The following is an 18,395-nucleotide window of genomic DNA, read 5'->3' as shown; positions in this document are numbered from 1 at the left end:
GAGCCCGTGGGAAGGAAATGCCTGGTGAATTCCAAGTGTAATTACGGGGACTATCATTTAAGAAAAGAACATTAGAAGGTTTTAATTGTTTCCTGCCCCCTCCATCCTCCCCTCGGGTCACAGTGATTTCTCACTTAGTCCAATGGGAAGAGTGTGGGATCTGGGGAAATAGTCCAGTGGGGTCTGGGGAAAGGTTTGGATGCAAGTTCCAGCCCTGAAACTCACCAACCGGTGACCTTGGGCAGGAGACCACCCCTTTCACCTCAGCTTCCCCCTCTTCTGCTAAGAGGGTGGTCGTCACTGCCTCACAGGGTCGTCGTGGAGACGGAACAGGAGGTTCTAAGGGTCCACAGCCCCAGGCCAGCAGCACTGTCCCTGCCCCCGCCCCCAGGGCCAGGATCCCTGCTGGGCTGGGCATCTTCCCAGGTAGGGTTAGAACATCTCCACGTTTCCTGCAAGCTTTCCTCTTAGACTCACAGAAGAAGTTCCCAGAGGCTCAGAGCAGAAGGGAGCCTTAGGAATTTTCGAGGACGACCACCAAGGCTGTTCTGCACCACCAGTCCCAGGACCACCACCCTCATCAAATAGGAAAACCAAGGCCCCATCACAGAGCAAGGTCGTGGCCCACCCGGGGCCTCCTGACTGGGCTACGTGTCCCCCCACCCAACCTGCAGCCCTCCCATCCCCCATCCCCCCCAGCAGCCCCTCCATGATGCAGAGCCCCGCCCCTCCCAGGGGCTATGCAGGGTGGTGCGGGGTACCTTCGCATTCTGCAGCGGGGGCTGGTAGCTGGACGGCCTGTAGAACATCCTCTGGGAGGCGTCAGTGTGGATGTCCCCCAGGAAGAGCTCCTCCACCAGGCGGTCCAGGTTGTGCTGCAGGTACTGCTTCTCCACGCGGACCAGCTGCAGCTCGTGCATGGCAAAGTTCACGGCCCGGGTGCACTCGCGGCCGCCCTCCTCCCGCCACAGGTCGTAGGGCACGTCCTGCACCCAGGGACCCCTGGCGGGCACAAAGCCAGGGCACGTGTGGTTGACCAGCTGGCCAAGCCGCTCCGCCACGGCCTCTGAGTGGCACACGACCTGCACGCGGTGCAGCTGGTAGTCAGCCTCGGTGCCGCCGCGGATGATCCAGGAGGCCTGGCGCAGGCGGATCTTGCCGCGGACCACCAGCGTGTAGATGGGGCTGGTGCAGCGGTTGCCGCCGTAGTAGAACTGGTAGGCCTTGAACGTGTTGTTGTGGTAGAACCGGTAGGACCTGGTGATGAACTCAGGGCCCGACCGCACCTCACAGCTGCAGAAAAGGGGGAGGAAGACGCTTGTGAGCCCAAAGCCACGAGGAGGAGGCACATCACAGTGCGAGGAGATCACGGTAATGATAACAGGATGGTACTCCGGGCAGTTCACGGAATCCGCACAGCAACCTATGAGCTGGGGGGTGGGGGGTATTATTATTATTATTATTTTTATTTACATCCCAAGGATCATTTTATTCTTTATTTATTTATTTTTTTTGTTGAAGTATAGTTGATTTGCAATGTTTCAGGTATATAGCAGAGTGATTCAGTTTTGTTCTTTTTCAGATTCTTTTCCATTATAGGTTATTACAAGATACTGAGTATAGTTCCCTGTGCTATAAGGGTGGGTATTATTACTGTCCTGTTTTACAGATGGGGAAACTGAGGCACAAGAGCTGAGGAAATGTGTCCAAGGTCCCCTCACCAGCCAGCATCAGAGCCAGATGTGAGCCCGGGGAAGCCTGGCCCAGCACCTGTGCTCCCGGTTGCTCTACACCGGGATTGTCCTCCTTTCACTTTATGGACAAGACAGAAGGGCAGGAACCTGCCGTCCTCAGCAACCCCCTCGGCCTCACTCCCAGGCGGGAAGGAGGAAGGAGGGTGCGGGGCTGGCCTAGGAAAGATGCTCCCTGTGTTGTTAGAGATGTTGATTTCCTGACCACTTCCGTCGTCTAGACTGTGTCCACAGCAGCCAGGTGCCAGGTGTCTGTCGTCCTGGAACGGAATCTAGTCTCAGGGAGGCACCCCTTGGAGGCCATTGAAAATTCATCCCTTACCCCGTCCAGTCAAAATTAGTTTTCCCTCTAGCAGAAAATAAAGAGGCAGGTAGGGCTCCTTCGGTTGTGCTGCCAACAGTGGCAGAATGTTTTCTCTTTTTTTTAATATTAATATCTTTTAAAAATATAATTACTTAATTTATTTATTTAGTTTTGGTTGCATCTTCGTTGTTGCACGCGGGCTTTCTCTAGTTGCGGCAAGCGGGGGCTACTCTTTGTTGCGGTGCGCGGGTTTCTCATTGCGGTGGCTTCTCTTGTTGCGGAGCACGGGCTCTAGGCGTGCGGGCTTCAGTAGTTGTGGCACGTGGGCTCAGCAGTTGTGGCTTGCGGGCTCTAGAGCGCAGGCTCAGTAGTTGTGGCGCACGGGCTTAGTTGCTCCGCGACATGTGGGATCTTCCCGGACCAGGGATCGAACCCGTGTTCCCTGCATTGGCAGGCGGATTCTTAACCACTGTGCCACCAGGGAAGTCTGCAAAATGTTTTCTGCTGTGGCATCGGGTAAAGGCTGGATGCCTAGGCCAGAAACACCTGGATGGGACCTTCCTCATCTGGTCTAACTGTAATCAATTTTTACACCTGCAGCACGGCCCACACCAGGAAATGAGGGGGTTTCCTTCCTTGCATTGGGCCAAGAATCTGTCCACTCATCCCCTTTAGCCAGCTCCTAGTCTCAGTGACATTGAGACTTCAGTCTTATCAGTCTTGGTCTTTTTACCCTGCTTGTGTCTATTATTTATATATAAACTTATTAGATACAATAGTTCTGGTTTGAGCTGAGTGGCGAAATCAAGTGGTGGGGCTGAAATCCCAAAGGCCAGTGGTTCTCAAAACTACTATTAGTTTACAAACTGATGAATGGGCCACTTAGAAGTGGGTCCCATTAGCTTAGTAGAGACTGTCACCTACCGCAGATACCGCCAGACAGCAGCCAGGGGTGCTCTGAGCATCCGTCTCTGTGACACAGGAGGGACAGGAAGCCCATGTTCCTTCCCAGGGACAGAGGAGTCCTTCCGTGGGAGCAGCGATTCACGTCTGTTGTAGTTCAGACAGGAGGATCGCCGACTTCTAACACTTCATCTCAGCTTGAGAATCTGTTGATTTGGTCCCAAGCTCAAGCCCACTCACTTCTCCATTGCCCCACCCCCGACGCCCCTCACCCAGGCCTTGGTCATCTCCAGCTGGAACTGTTGAGTCTTTTAATAGGTCATCCCCAAGTTGAAACAATCTGGGACCTGGGACCCTTTTGCTGCAGTGCTTGCACCTGGACACACGTCTCCTCGGGCAACAAAATACAAAGAAACTATAAGAGACTAAAAATAACTGCGTGCATGCGCAGTTGGGGCAAATTATGGATAACAAGATACGAAAAGACCAAATAGCCAACTGCCACTTCTGAAGAGTCAGGAGCAAAGCAGGGTACTGCACCTGCCCCCTGCACTCAATACCACCAAGGGGTGGGCAGATCGCCTAAGCCACGCCTCTGGCCCCACCCCTGGACCTGCCCCTACCCTCAACCCATACAAGGAACCAGCTCACCCTTCCTTGGGAAGCAAGCAAGGGAACCTGTTGTTTGTTCTCGCTCCCCCTTGCTGCAGCAGGGGCCCCAATAAAGCCTGGCCTGAATTCCTTGTCTGGCCTCTTATCAATTTCTATTGATTAAGGAGGCCAAGAACCCTGGTTGTCCCCAAGTCACTCTTCCCACCACCCACGTGCAGCCAGAGCGCCCTTCAGTCAAGCTGAATCAGGTTTGAGCACAGCCCTTGCTGAAATCTCTTCAATGACGTCCCAGTTCTCTTAGATTAAAAGCCAGGGCTTCCCTGGTGGCGCAGTGGTTGAGAGTCTGCCTGCCAATGCAGGGGACACGGGTTCGAGCCCTGGTCTGGGAAGATCCCACATGCCACGGAGCAACTAGGCCCGTGAGCCACAACTACTGAGCCTGCGCGTTTGGAGCTTGTGCTCCGCAACAAGAGAGGCCGCGACAGTGAGAGGCCCGCACACCACGACAAAGAGCGGCCCCAGCTCGCCGCAACTAGAGAAGCCCTCGCACAGAAACGAAGACCCAACACAGCCAAAAATAAATAAATTAATTAAATTAAAAAAAAAAAGAAATTAGCCTTTTAAAAAAAAAAAAAAGCCAAACTCACAGAGACATGGCGTGCAGGGGGGGCCCTGGGGGCTGGCCCCGCCTCCTTCTTGACCTCCCTGGGGCTGTTCCCCACCCACGAAACAAGGGCTCCTGTCCGTGCTTCTCGGGTCCAGCCTCTGCCACTCCTACCACAGGGAAAGCTCTTCCCTGGTCTTGCACAGCCAAGGACATCTCAGCTCAAGTGTCCTCTTCTTGGTAGCCCTTCCTACCCCACCCTGTCCTAAAATAGGGGCCCTGGTATTCTCCTTGAGCACCTGTTTCTTCCCTCTTCGTACCACTTCTTTGTGTATTTGTAGAATTCCTGAAGACAGGGGCCATGTCTGTCTGGTTCACTGCTATACACACAAAATCTAGAACAGTGCTCGTGTGCAGTAAATATTTGTGAGCTCCAGAAATATTTGTTGAACGAAATGATAAATTATTTAAAAGTATGTCGCGTTAAGATTGTGCCAATACTGACCATGCGGTTATTTTGAGAAACCCCATTTTTAGGAAAAAAACAAAACCCAAAAACCTCTGGGTCTTCCTCATAAGATTTCTTTTTTCTCTTCTCTGGATGCCTGTGATCCCTCCCCAAGGTACCTGGAGGAGTGGTCTGCACAGAAGTGATCAGATCCCACCCTTAGCCTTGTGAATTTGCAACAATTTAATGCGCAGGGAAGAGATTGCAGGTCTGCCTCTGGGCTACTTTTAAAAGCTCTAATGGAAGATAAGCCAGAGCTCAAACTGGGATAAATCTCAGCTCCACAGCCTGGAAAAGAAGCCAAGAGCTGCACCCTGGCTGGTTGAGGTAGCATGGGTACCTTTTAACTTACTCTCAGACCCTGAAGCTGTATATTAAATTACCAGAATATGGCTAGAATATTCAGACCATCAGAAGCTTGCAAGTCGTGTTTCAGGGTTGGTGAAACACAGACTCCTAATTTCACTTGCTAATGGTTTCTTTTTATACAGGAGTGGTCCTACGGGGTTCAATAAACAAGGACATATTCACTCCCATGTGGGTTCACAGCGGTACCGTATCACCGCTGCTGAGGCTAAGATTTCAACAGGACTGAGCTCTGTTTCTTCACCAACCCGAGTTTCAAAGTGTCGCTTGGCTGTGAGTTAGAACTCAGACAACCTCAGAATCACTGTAGATTCTAGAAAGTCTCTGTGCACCTGAGAAACCCTAAGAAGGCTCTCCATAGCAGTGCTCTCTCCAGGACCTCCCGGGACCCCCGCCCCAGCCTCTTACCCGGTGGACACCCAGTGGCCCTCGATGGCAGGCGGCATCTGCACAGTGATCCTGGCACCATTGTGGAGATGTTTGAGCATGTGGTGACACTGGGATTCCTTGAAAGCCCTCCAGGCACTTTTCTCCAAGGACCTGGGGTGCGACCTGCTGTCCGGATGAAGGAGGGCAGAGCCCTCTCCCAGCCCTGAAACAGATACATGCAAGGCAGGTGTCAGGGGAGCCGCAGAGACGTGAAGCCAGCTGAGGCACTGTCCCCGAGGCGGGGACATCCCACAGGTGGGAAACACCAGGTTTTATCACTGTCTTTGCTCTCCTAGAATTCACATTCTACAGTGTCCCAGGAGATCCTCTCCCAGGTGAGAAAACTGGGGTCTGTGGAGATAACGAATGTGACTTGCATGAGGTCGCTTGGCGAGTTTCCTGGCAAAGCCTGAGCTCAAACCCAGGTCCACGAAACTGCAAACAAGGTCGTGCATCCCACGAGCAGCTGTGCAAAGCTGCAGGGGACAGAACTGCGTGCTCCAGAGTCATCAAGGCTGGAGATGGGGCTGAGGGGACAGGCAGAAAAGGTAGTCAGGAAGGGTGGACAGGTGCAGCGATACACAGATGGGAAGGCAGAGAGCCGGCAGCTTCAGTGAAGGGTGAACGGAGACGGGCAGAAAGGCGCAGGGAACAGCTAGGAGGCGCCCCACAGTGGGGACTCCCTTCTGCCCGCACCACCTCATGCACCTCGGGGTCTCTCAATCCCCAAACGGACGCCCTCTAGAGGGGGTGCAAGTCCTAGGCCCGCCCTATAAGGGCTCAGGTGTGGCATTTCCCCCAGTGATCTTCCAAGGCTGCCCCTCGGAGTTGGTGGCAAACAAACATATGTTACAGGGTTTTGATTGCACATCTGTATTTTCCATGGGTAAAGGGACACTAAGACTAAGTTTATCTTCACGTCGTCCAGGTTGGCCAAAATTTACACATGCAAAAGTACCACCAGCCTCGTGTTCAGAAAAAGGCAAGGAAAACAGATGGAGTTATCATCTGAGAGCCCACTGTTTCCTCTGAGATTCACTCCTGAAGTGACTCACAATCTGAGAGGTCTTTATTGTGGACCTACTAGGAATTCAGCACTGTGGTAGCAAAAAAAAAAAAAAAAAAAAAAAAAAAAAGACACTAGTTAGACAAATGTACAACAATAAAAAAAGGATGTTAATGAAACTGTGGTAATCATTTTGCAATGAATGTTAGATGCAACCTCACCAACAACCCCATTCAGCCAAACCAGGTGAGTCACACCTGAGCTAGAACAAGGGCGACACTAAAACTCAGAAATCTGTGTCAGGTGGAGTAGACATTAATGCTCAGGGCTGTTAAGCGAGGACCCCCTCCGTGGCCTCGAGCTCCCATCCCAGGGAAGGCACTTCCACTGAAATGATGGCCCTGGGTTCTCTGTCCCTGACCCTCCCCAGAGAGAAGAAGGAAACAAGCCTGCTAACTGGTCTATTTTTCTCTGTTTCTTTGCAAAACCAGCCTGTTTTCAAAATACATAAAATACATGCATTTTGATCAGCCCCCTCCCACCCCCATAGTAAGGACCCTTCAGTGGTTGGGCTGTGGCACTGAGCCAGGTGGAAAGTCTGGAAAATTCAGGGGTGACCTGTTGGCAATCCTACATGGACATCCACCTGTACTGTGACTTCTGATGGGGTATTTATCCCAATTCCAGCATTTTAATCCCCATTTGTCTGGCACCTGTGCTGATCTCTCTCAGTTAGCTTTGAACCAGAGGATGGGGGGGTACCTCCACCAACCCCAAGAGTTGTGGTCATCTTGTTGATAGGAAGCACTTCCTGAATTCCCCGTCAGGAATGAAATCAAACAGTACAACTTGCCATTTGGTGGGTCAATTGGATGATAAATTGTAACGTGGCAAAAATACATATTTTAGCTCAAGTCACAAAGCACTGGGGTTGTGGAAGAGTCTTCTTTAAATATGACACCCAGCATTCAGTAAAGATGTCATGCTCTCACGATCAACAAAGCTATGTTCTAAAAATTGATTTATAAACCCCTTTACACCCTACAAATGTTTTCCCGTAAAGCTAAGGAAAGCTGGGAGGGGAGTGGATATCGGTGGAATTCTGGAGCTGGGCTGCTTGGGTTTGAAACTAGATCAGCCACTTAAAGGATTTCGTCAAATCCAAGACTTCAATGATTAAGATGCATCATTATTTTATAACCAGCGACAAAAACACTTGCATTTAAACGATGACACCTGCCTTAGCAGCAGTCCCAATACCCTTGGAGCATGCACAGGGCCTCCGACTGCTTTATCTCTCCAAAGAGATCTGGCACCATGTCTGGCCTTCAGCTGCAACGCTTCACTCAGGACAGGTAATCAGTTTGCTCTGCACGAATCTTGACAACAAGGCTCAAACACAGCCTTATCTTTTTGTGGCATCTTCCTTTCCAAATAACTGTTTCTTGGTGAGAAAATATGTAAGTGCAGTTACTACCCCCCTCACCGTGATAAATTCTCGCCCCACTGATGTTACACGGACACCCCTGGCTCTGTCACTGGGCTGCCTGATTTCCACACTGTTTTTCTTTTCAGCGCTGAGAGTGGAATTTACAAGTGAATTCTAACACTTGGCTGCAGTGTTTACTCTATTTCCAAAACCAACCTATTGGCAACTAAACCATAGATGGAGAGCAACAAGGACACACACAGAGGAAGTGACATGGGGACAGTATGGGTCCAGGTTCACACAGGCGATGACAGGTTTGCCGCATGACTGCCACCTGCAGGCTCACAGGGGCCAGAGGCCCCACCCACCGAAGATGCACACCCACTGCCCAGCCCTTATACATGAAAAACTGTAAATCCTACAATCGGTGAAACACATGATCAGCACTGTGACCATAAACAAGTCACTTAACTCCCCCAAGCCTTAGTGTGCTCATCTGTACAGAGGGGGTGACAGCACTGCCGTCACTCGGAGTGGGTCTCAGGATTCACTGAGATCATTTCCTTTAGCACGTGGTTCATGGTTCTTGTTAGACGTTAGTTGCTATTATTTTAAATGATGAATAGGCTCTTGGGGGTCCTGAGAAAGGCCTTCCTAACTAACAGAATGGCTGGAATAATGCTAAGAGTCTCCTGGAGCCCAGCTCACTCTGCACTCTGGAGGGACAGTGTGCCCAGAGCGAGGCCCGGGCTCCTGGCGGCCAACTAACTGGTGACCCGGATGGAGAGCAGGGGTGGTGACAAGCTCTACTCGGTTTAACAAATAACTACACGCTGCCACTCTGTGTAGCTTAGGGGCTGGAAGCATAAAGAAGACTGAAGGTAAGTTTTTCTGACCCGGAGGCTCTTAAGGTCTCACTTGGACTGCACGTCCAAGGACAAGGGTGGGATGGCGGGGTCTGGGCAGGAGGTGGGTTCAGAGGCAAAGGAAGGGGCCGTGATGCTCAGGACCTGCGCGGTTGTGCAGGAGGCTGGAGCCGACAGTCAGCTTTTTAACCAGAGGGCGGGGAAGACATAAAATCCCAGAACCACCAATTTGCACATCATTAGAAAGCAGGCAGAAGAGTAAGTCCCTCAGGGTTTCCAGAGACCAAGCTCCGTCTTGCTACTGCTCCTGTCAGACAGGAGCCAACGTCAGGGACCTGGCAAGGCCGTCGGCCCAGGAGGCCAGATGGAGGACTCGACAGCCAGCCCCTCCCCAGGACACAGTGGCTGAGGGCTCACTCGCGAGGGTGGGACTGAATTTTTAGGATGGGAAAACAGGCTTGGAATTTATTCTCTTTTTATCTTTTTCCTTTGAAATACCCACCACCTCGATGACCCTTAGGGAGCAAAATTAAAAGGGTCAAGTGACAGCAGGCATTGCTGTCAGGCAGGAGAAGCCGTCTTTTAGGGTCAGGTATGGACAGGGGTCACCAACACTTACTTGGCTCATTGGGACGTGGATTACCTTCCCCCCCACCCGCCCCCATGTGAGGCCTCCTTCTAGTAAATGGCTGGGAATGAAAAGGCCACTTGAAGTACCTAGTTCAGCCACAGGGGAGGCCATGTGGAACGCTCTCACCTTACATCCCATGACTTCCTTCTCAGCGTCAGCCATGGGTGCCCTCCAAGGAGACCAGCCTTAGACTTCTGGTCAACCCAGGGACCCCCGTGTTCCTGCATTGCCAGAACTACGTCAGCTCCAAATCTGAGACTAAAACTAGCAACTCACTCATTCAAACAATCAGAAAGGACTCTCTGCAGGGCCAGGCACTGTGTAGGCACAGAAGCTACAAACATTATGCCCCAAGGAATCCTCAGTTGGGGAAGAAATCAGAACCCCAATGGACTTATAAAGGGACTCAGAAAGACGGAGGGAGCAGGCAGCTATGCCTTGAAGACTGAACAGAAGTGGTCCAGGCAGAGTTTATAGCACATGCCCAACATAAGGAGGGGACGGGAGATTTGTGCAGGGGGGATGAAGAGGCCTTAGGGAGGGGAGATTGCAGGGTGGCCCAGGAGGGAACAGTGGCAAAACAGAGGCCGGGCTGTGATCAAGAGCTGTGAGTGCGTCATCCTGAGCGTGGACTTGGCTGAAACAGGGAAGAGGAACCACCCAAAGCCTGTACGCAATGTAACGCAGGATTCCATTTTGAAAAGACTGCTTTTCCCTTTTTTTGGAGGGCTAAGAAGCAGGAAGATCAATTATGAAGCTTCTGCCATGGTTCAGTGCATCATTTTTGCCTGAATAAATGAGAAAGATAAGAGAAGGGAATTGCTTTCAACAAAGCAGTAAATCTTTTTGGTGGTCCCGGAGAGGCACTGACCATCTTTGGCGTGTTGTGGGAAAAGGTATTACCAAAAAGTTATTTGAAAAGAGAGGAAAGGAGGAAGGGAGGGAGGGAAAGACGGAGAGAGGAAAGTAAGAGTCTGTACTAATTTAGCACTACATCTGGAAAAAAACTTTTGCAAAATACTTATGTGTCCACTTTCATACATCTTCAATTGTATAAATCAACATCCAACTTAAGGGTGGTGACTAGCTGTAATAATAGTTCCTGCCTGAGTGTACTTATTAGTTATAATAATAAATGTGCTTATTATATATAATAACTTTAAAAACCTCCACTTGATTGGATTATCTGTATAATCAGAAGTGTTGACTAAGCACAATATTTGGTTGTTGATAATTCTGCCATTGAACGTTGAGTGCAGTTGACATTATGATCTTTCAGGCTCTTAAGGCAGATCACAGTGAGGTCATCGTTAGGGACATCAGTGCCTGTGGGATGTTGCTTTGGATACAGAGGTAGTGGGGTGGACAGGTGATAACCCTATTTAGTCCAAGAGAGCGTTTTTCCCCTTGTGTTTCTCATACAAGTGAGGAAGCACACGTTTAGGAGGGCACACACAAATAACATCAAGACTTTGATGAACTGAGGATTCTAGATATTTTGGTCAGTTGCGAAGACTAGTTCATTGGGCTCCAGTCATTAAGATTTTTGCTGTAAATGAATCCAAGGAAAAGAGCATCTCGAAGGGTTAAACAACATCAGTGCAGTAAGAAAGGGACTGAGTTTTCAGGCTTCAAGGTGACTTTGGCTAGGTCATCGGATAGGTGCCTTTCGTTCCCCTGTACAAAGTGAAAATTACAGTAATGGGGATAATAACTAATGTTTGTAAAACACTCGAAGACTCACTTCACGCCTATATTATCTCATTCATCAAATTCCAGTTACTACACGGGAACAGAAAGGAGTGGGTGGAGAGCCAGGCTTCAATGTCAAGGGTTCTACGAACAGCCAGGCCCTGATACCAGCGCCAGCGGGAGCCACCACAGCACCGCCCCGACCAGTGGCGTTCTGATGAAGCAGGTTATCAAAGTGACTTCACTACAAAATGGTCTCCAACACCCGGGGTCCCATGGCCTGGGCCCAGATCAAATGATTATGACAAGGGGGCAGCTTCTTTCAAGTACGGGTGGGAGAAAAATGTAGACCCTGGAAGGAAACTGTTCTCCTGTTGAAAACAAATTAATTCCCGAAGGCTTTAGGGGACAATTTTATAGATGACCATTTGCAGAGAACTACATGAGCTCCTTGGGCTCTGGAGGGTGTATCGCATGCACGGGTGTGTGTGTATGTAAGGGTTTTCCACTTCCACGGATGAAATCACTCACAACAGAAATCCTAAATGACTCCAGAATGATCTTTACTACTACCATGATTGCCAGTCTACTGTTCAGACAGTGAAAACTCCCAGAGGTAGCAAATAAAAAACTAGATTTCCCCAAACAGAGGGAGCACAGGATTAACCATTTACATGGGCATCTGTACCCTAAGTTCAAGGCCCGTGAGGCCAGGTGACTGTTGGCATCACCCAAGTCACCAGACTCTGCACACAGAAAGCAGCCCTGAGCACAGGCTTCAAAGGGAACAAATGCAGTATTTCTCTGTCGCCTGCAGCAACGCTTATTCCTGAGCCCCTGTTGTTCTCCAAGAGCGAGCCAGGCCACCCACCGACAGGGACCAGGCAGAGGGCAAAGGGCATGGGGCGGAGGATGGAGCAGAGACCCTGAGTCGTCCCTTCAGCAGGTGGCTGAGGGGCTACTGCATGCGAGGTTGTCTCCAAGGCCTGCCCCGTCGCTGACACGTGAAGGGAAAAGTGAGGGAGGAACACGGCGTGTGGCCAAGTCCCCGGGAGAATCCTCTTGATATACTCAGCAGCTTTTCACCTGTCTATCTAGATCGAGAACCCAAAGCACCAGACCACTTTACACACAATAAAATGTGAAATGAGTTGGGAAGGAGACACTTTTCAGGCACACTTGGGACTGAACTCATCTTTGATCTGGTTAGTCACTGCATAGGTACTTTAATGCTTAAAAAAATAAAATCAAAACGGCCAAATAAATATAATGTCAAGACATTCACAATGGTGGTCTCTGAGAGGGTCTCTGAAAGGCCCTTTTCTGTCCCTGATACAACGTGACCTGCATAACTCCCACACCAGAGTGAGGAAGCATCTCACGGTGGAACTGGTGCGATGCAGAAAAACACACAGCAGAGAAAACTGGAGCGATGAGGGAAAATGCAGGTGATTACTTTGCTGTGAAATCGCCCAGCCCCAGTAAAAGAGCCATCATCACTGTAATGTGGGCTGTGAAGTCGAGGCGGCTACATGACCGCCTGCACAGCTTCCATGTGTTGGAACAAAAGCTGCCGTTCACTCCCAGGTGGGCACCTACACTCATCAAGCGCTTGTTTTTATTTCCATGTTGTTGGAGGTCAAAGCTGAGACAGCTGCTTTTGCCAATCTTTAAACCTTATCTAAAAGCATTTTCCCTTTATGAGAAACATAGTAAAGTCAAGATTTCAAATTCCTGGTTTCATTTAACTTTTGATGAAAATGAGGTAATTTTCTAAGTCGATTTCTTCTAAGGCCATGGTCCCCGGGCCAGACACTGGGGTCCAACCACAGACAGCATGGCTTTCCTGCTGGGCCTGGAGCTGACGGCTGCCGCCACAGCCGTGCTCTTCACACAGTCATGTGTGTGTGTGTGTGTATGTGTATGTGTGTGTGCATGGTGTGTGTCTGTGTGTGGTGTGTCTGGTGTGTGCATGATGTGTGTGGTGTGTGTGTGGGTGTGGAGTGCTGGGATTCCCAGCAGGGAAAAACACCGCAGTCAAGGGCAGTGTGCCAGTCTCCCACCTCTGGGCTCTCCAGTAAGCTCTTCTCATCCTGCCAGGTATTCTCAGGACTCTTCAGGAAGGGGGGCTGCCCCTCCTCACAGCCCTGTCCCCAGCCGGCAGTGACACAGGCACGCAGGAGGCCCTCTTAATGTACCTGTTGACCGAATGGTTGGCTGAAGGAATGAAGCTACAAAACCCTTCGAGAACAGAAGAGCCTCAGTAACTACAGGGTGACACCACATCCTTACTCTAGCCTAGATCCCTATCACACGACATTCCAAAATAACTTTATTCCCAATATGAACCCAAATTGAAAAGAACTAAATGGCCTGTGCACATAACATCTGGACACAGCAAGAGCTCATGCTCGGATGGTGGCAGGTTTTTCCTGAGCTTTTCCTTGGGATCACTTCAATGCCACGCAGAGGCCACGTGCTGTCATGTAAGCTTTCCACAGGTGTACAAGATCACTAATGAGTCCTTTCATATTTCCAGTCCTAAATGTTTTATGCTTCCCTTTAATTGATTCTATCAAATTGTCATCAGTCTGTCCCTAAACGGTAGGTATTTACACAGTCCTATCATCTGCTGGTGTTGAGTTCTTTAGGGAGAAAAAGAAGGACCACAGCTATGACGGGACGGCTCAGCCATGTGCTTGAAGATAGTCAGTTTCTCTCAAAAGAGAATATTTACCATCTGTCTAAGACCCTTGCTCCCTGCTATGAGCAGATGAGTAATATTTCTTTTCAAGATTACATTTTATGACTAAGGGGGAAAAGGTGCAGGAAAGGCAATGTTTTCTTGGTCACAAAAACTGTCTCTAGTAAAATGATATTTCAAAGATTCTATTTTACCCTATTGTAATGTTTCCTCACATTTCGTTGGTTAGGCTGTCATTCGGTAATCCACACAGTTCTGGGGTTTTTTTTTTCAGTTTTAATAGAATACACTCAAGTGAAAGGTAATAGCTCAAAAGTGTCTTCCCATTTCAGAAAAGTCGATGAATTCTACAAAAGTAAATGGCGATGGAAGAAGAACATCTCTCCAACAATGGCTCCAAAACTTAAAGTCAAATGTTTCCATTAATAAGGAGAATGAGCACTTTGGGGCACATTAAAGCACCGCTTTTTCTGAAATATCTCATGTTAATCTGGTTTCTGGAACTGAATGATTTTCGTGGCTTTTCATCTAAGCAAATAAAACAGTGACAAGGGACATACCCCAGCTGCATACCTTCATGACATTCAATAGGTTTTACTTGGATTAAGAAATGCAATTGTTCTCAGATGTTGGAGGACAGGAAAGTAAGACCAACATGTATACTTTTATGCCGTCACATTTTGAACTTGGGTCTCCCAATACATTTACAGTTTTAAAACACAGCAAAAAATAAACAGTGGACTCCAGTCTTTCCAGACCCTAATTTACTCACCAATAGGACCTAGGGGTGATTTATAACTTGCCTGAGTTGAAATAAAAGTAACCAAAAAAATTGAACAAAGATCGGATGCCAAACACAATAAAGAGTTTCTACAGCATCTTCACCCAGAATCTTCCTGAAGGCCTTGTGCACTTGTTAATCTTATTAATGAGACTTGTTTTGTTAGTGTAACAAATAATCTATAAATGATGTCTGGAACTAAATTTCGTAAAGTTGGTCCCAAGTACATTCATAACCATAGAAAATATGTTTTTACCTACCTAACTGCTGTCATAAATACACAAGTAGCAAAATAAAAATGCCTCTGTATCAGGAAAAAAATCATTAAGCCATTCTAAAAGAGTACAGGTAATTTCCTTCAGACTGATGACTTCTATTAAGATACATAATCAAGCTCCATCTGTTACTACAGAATTTTTAAATACTTGCAAAACCCCTAACTACAGAGTAGGACACACTCTCAAGCCATTCCCTTGGGTTAGGTTGATTAATACCCATTTCCCATTAAAACTGCTTCAATCAAGTAAAAATCAGGCAGAAAAGGGGGAAACGGAGAATACCTAATTTTTTCTTGGTGCTTTACATTATCCTAAGGAATCGTGACAAGCCTCTCTCCAATCGCAGAGATTTATACCCAGAAGGACCACTCCCTCGGTTTCTCCTCTGTGCTGGAGTCCCAGGCGCCCTGCACGAGCGCAGTTGCTCTGTGGGCAACATCAGTGTGAATAACTCTGCCACTGCAGGTTCACTTTGAAATGGGATGACTTTTTGTAGGGTTATCCCCGTCATCCCATTAAACTTGGCAAACCTCCTTTTTTATTTTACATACTCTTCGTCATATGCACATGCGCACACACACGAGCACACATGCACAGGGTCTGGCCCCACTGGCTTATTCCCCCCTTCCTTACTCCCTCCCTGCACACTGTGGATCTGGGTGAACCCCTGACCGCAAGGAGCTCAGGCTGACTCCAGCTGGAATTTGGAGATCTGGGGCTATACTTGAACCTCACTGAGGATATACTTGGGCTCCCCTTACCAGCCGTTACCACACTGTGGTGCAGGAAGTGTGGTTACAACTTCCAGCTCTCAAAACAAGGAGGAAAAGTTCAGGATGGGTTGGCCCAGGCTGTGTTTCTGAGCATGGCTTTTGTAGTCCAAAAGGCAAATGGCTTTATGAAAAAAAAATTCTGTTCACGCCAAATTGTCAAGTACTTTTTCATTTTAAAGGCATTTGCCCATATGACCATTTTCCTGCACAGATACGACAAGAGATTTTTTAGGGGACACTCTCCCCTGTGTCCTCTCTCTCTCTGCCTCTTGTTTCTGGTGTGGGTGGCAGCTGCTGTTTGATCTGCCCATTGGCTCTGATGTGTTTCATGTTTCAGCCAAAGATGAAAACGGCTCTGTAATTCTAAGCAGATGGGCCTAGGAGTACAACCCTGTAATTACACCTTCTCTTTCTGGCCCTCGAACTGCCAGCCTTCCATCCTGACTGTGAAAGTCTGGGATCACTGGGGCTCCGGGCACACCTTGGCAATCAGGCAGGTCTGGCCCAGCCCAACTTGTTCGCAGGGCCTGTGGACCTGCGCTGCCCATACTGCCGGCCCCAGCAGGGTGACAAAGAATACAGCAGCGCAGGGCTCCCGGGTTGCTGTCTCCTCCCCTTCCTAGATGGTCTGGGAGTCACCCCTGACCTTCAGCGCCAGCCAAATGCCTTCTGAAGCTGGACTGGAAACCTAGAGGCCATGAGGGTGCTGACCTGATGACCCAGTGTGCAGAGGTTTGGGGTGCCCGTGGTGGGTGTGGAGGCAGGAGAGCCCTGCTCCTGGTGGACACTCTGCTGGACAGTCAGGTGTCCACCGTTAGGAAAAGCTGGCCCAGGACATCTGGATCAGCACGTGTTCTGCAGCCACCTGTCCCCATGATCGCCACGGATCTCGCACAAAATCTGCCTTCCCACCCCCGGTGCAGTGCTATCTTCTTTTCCTCAGTGCAATTCCTGGAACTCTTTTAAAGCCTGCTGTTCTCTGGCTGAGGGTTTACTAGAGCTGCTGACGACATGTGACACATGAAACAGAAACAAAACGACCCAGAAGAGCGGGAGGAAACAAGCTCAGGTCCCCGAGAACTTAGGGGACTGGTTTTAATTACTGCACCTTGGCTGCGAGGAGGCCCCTGCTCCCTGAAAGTCCGTCCAGAGAACCTACCGGTCCACCTGGGAGAGACCCCTCCCCAGCCTCTCAACACACTCGTCCTCCGAGGGGCAAACACAAACACCCCGAGCTGCTTTTTCCCTGAAATGGTCACAGTTCTCTGCACAGTGCCCCCAAAGCTCGGACCCCAGCAAGAGCCTTGCCTGCGCTCTGACACTCTGTAAAGGGTCGCATAGCCTGCGGTTCCATGACCGCCTGTAGTCTGAAACCCTGCAGAGTGGACACAAGCGTCCCGGGACTTGGACATAAAGTCTGTGTGCGCGCCCTTCCAGAGAGAGCGCGGCCGGAGCCCGGGAAGGCGAGCCTCTTCCAGGGCGCCCAGGAGGGGGCTGCGCCCGGACGCGCGGTCCCCTCGGTTCCGGGGTGTCCACTCGGGTCCCGGCCCCCCCGGACTCACCGTGAAGCAGGAGGGCCGGGAACAGGGATGTGAGCAGGAGGCGGCGCACACAGGACATCTCCAGGCCTCCTCCGGGGCCGCCCGCGCGCGCCGCACCGCCCGCCGTCCGGGGACCCAGCTTCCCGGGACCCGCCTGCAGCCCGGGCGGCGCGGCCCGGCCGCGCGGGGACAGGGCCAGGCCCGCGCTTCAGGCGACCGCGGCGAGCCCCATGCCCGGCCCGGCCCCTCCGCTCCCGGCCTCCCGTCCCGCGCCCGGCCCTGCGCGCCCGGCCGCCCCGTGCTCGCTCGGCCGCCGCCGCCGCTCCGCGCTGCACTGGCCGCCGCCGCCGCAGCCGCCGCAGCTCCTCTTCATATTTCCAGGGCGCCGCCGCGGGAAAGGGGCGGGCGGGGGCGGGGCCTGGACGGGGCGGAGCGATGTGGGGCGGGCCGGGCCGTGGCCTGGACTGGGGCGGGACAGGGCCTGGATGGTGGGCGGGGCTGTGGGGGGGGGCGCGGCCTGGATCGGGAGGGGCGAGGCCTGGATGGGGGCGGGGAGGGCGGGGCGATATGGGCGTGGGCGGGGCCTGGGCCGGGTAGGGGATCCTCCCGGGACCCGGCGCAGGACTCGAAGGGCGCTGGGCACCGCCGCCCCTGCTACGCCGCCCTCTCCACTTCTTCGCCCCCTGGCCCTCCCCTCCCCCTCCGGTGCCTCCGCTCTCTTCTCCTTCCACTCCCCTCGCTGCCCTGCCCCGCCCTACCCAAGCCTCATCCCCTCTTAGCCTCCGGCTCCCCGGCCTCCTTCCTCCCCGCCTCCTCGGCCGCTCACTCTAGGACAGCTCCTCCTGCGAGGGGCTCACAGACCTAGGCCCGGGCCCACCCCGCCAAAGGAGGAAAAAGTGCCCCTCACCCTCCCTGCGCCCACCCGGGGCAGCTCTGGACCCCTGTCTTCCCTCCACTCACAGGGGAGGATTCCCCACTTGTGAAAGGCGTTCCAAAAGGGTTGGGGACGCTGCAAGGCCCAGGTCTCTAGCGGGTCGGAGAGAGGTCCGCGTGCCAAGCTTGGGGCGTGTGTGTGGCCCGCGCGCACGTGAGAACGAGGGAAAGGAGAGGAGACAAGAGATGGCAGAAAAGAGAAGAGGTTTCCACCGCACGGGTGGGGATGCTGAGCGCCGCGTCCTGACGCCAGGGTCCCGAGCGCAGGAGGAGCCCGGCCGCAG

General features: G+C 51.3%; 1 protein-coding gene across 2 annotated transcripts in view; it reads right to left on the bottom strand.

The window, feature by feature from the left end:
• The window catches only part of APCDD1 (APC down-regulated 1), a 31,093-nt gene extending 13,691 nt beyond the window's left edge, over positions 1-17,402 (bottom strand). The window contains exons 1-3 of one of the 2 annotated variants that reach the window (XM_082354819.1): positions 17,200-17,402; positions 5,457-5,640; positions 762-1,293 (exon numbers count right to left, since the gene is read on the bottom strand). In XM_082354819.1, the coding sequence (XP_082210945.1) occupies positions 762-1,293; positions 5,457-5,640; positions 17,200-17,257 (774 nt within the window). In that variant the 5' untranslated portion in view covers positions 17,258-17,402. Of the gene's footprint in view, positions 1-761; positions 1,294-5,456; positions 6,005-17,199 lie in introns of both variants that reach the window. The other variant, XM_082354818.1, reaches the window with a different exon arrangement.
• Positions 17,403-18,395: the final 993 nt, after the last annotated feature.

This window comes from Balaenoptera borealis, assembly GCF_965194805.1.
Source record: "Balaenoptera borealis genome assembly, chromosome: 14".
NCBI classification, from domain to species: domain Eukaryota; kingdom Metazoa; phylum Chordata; class Mammalia; order Artiodactyla; family Balaenopteridae; genus Balaenoptera; species Balaenoptera borealis.
Note: the sequence above shows the minus strand (reverse complement) of the source record. Positions and strands in the feature narration are given on the sequence as shown.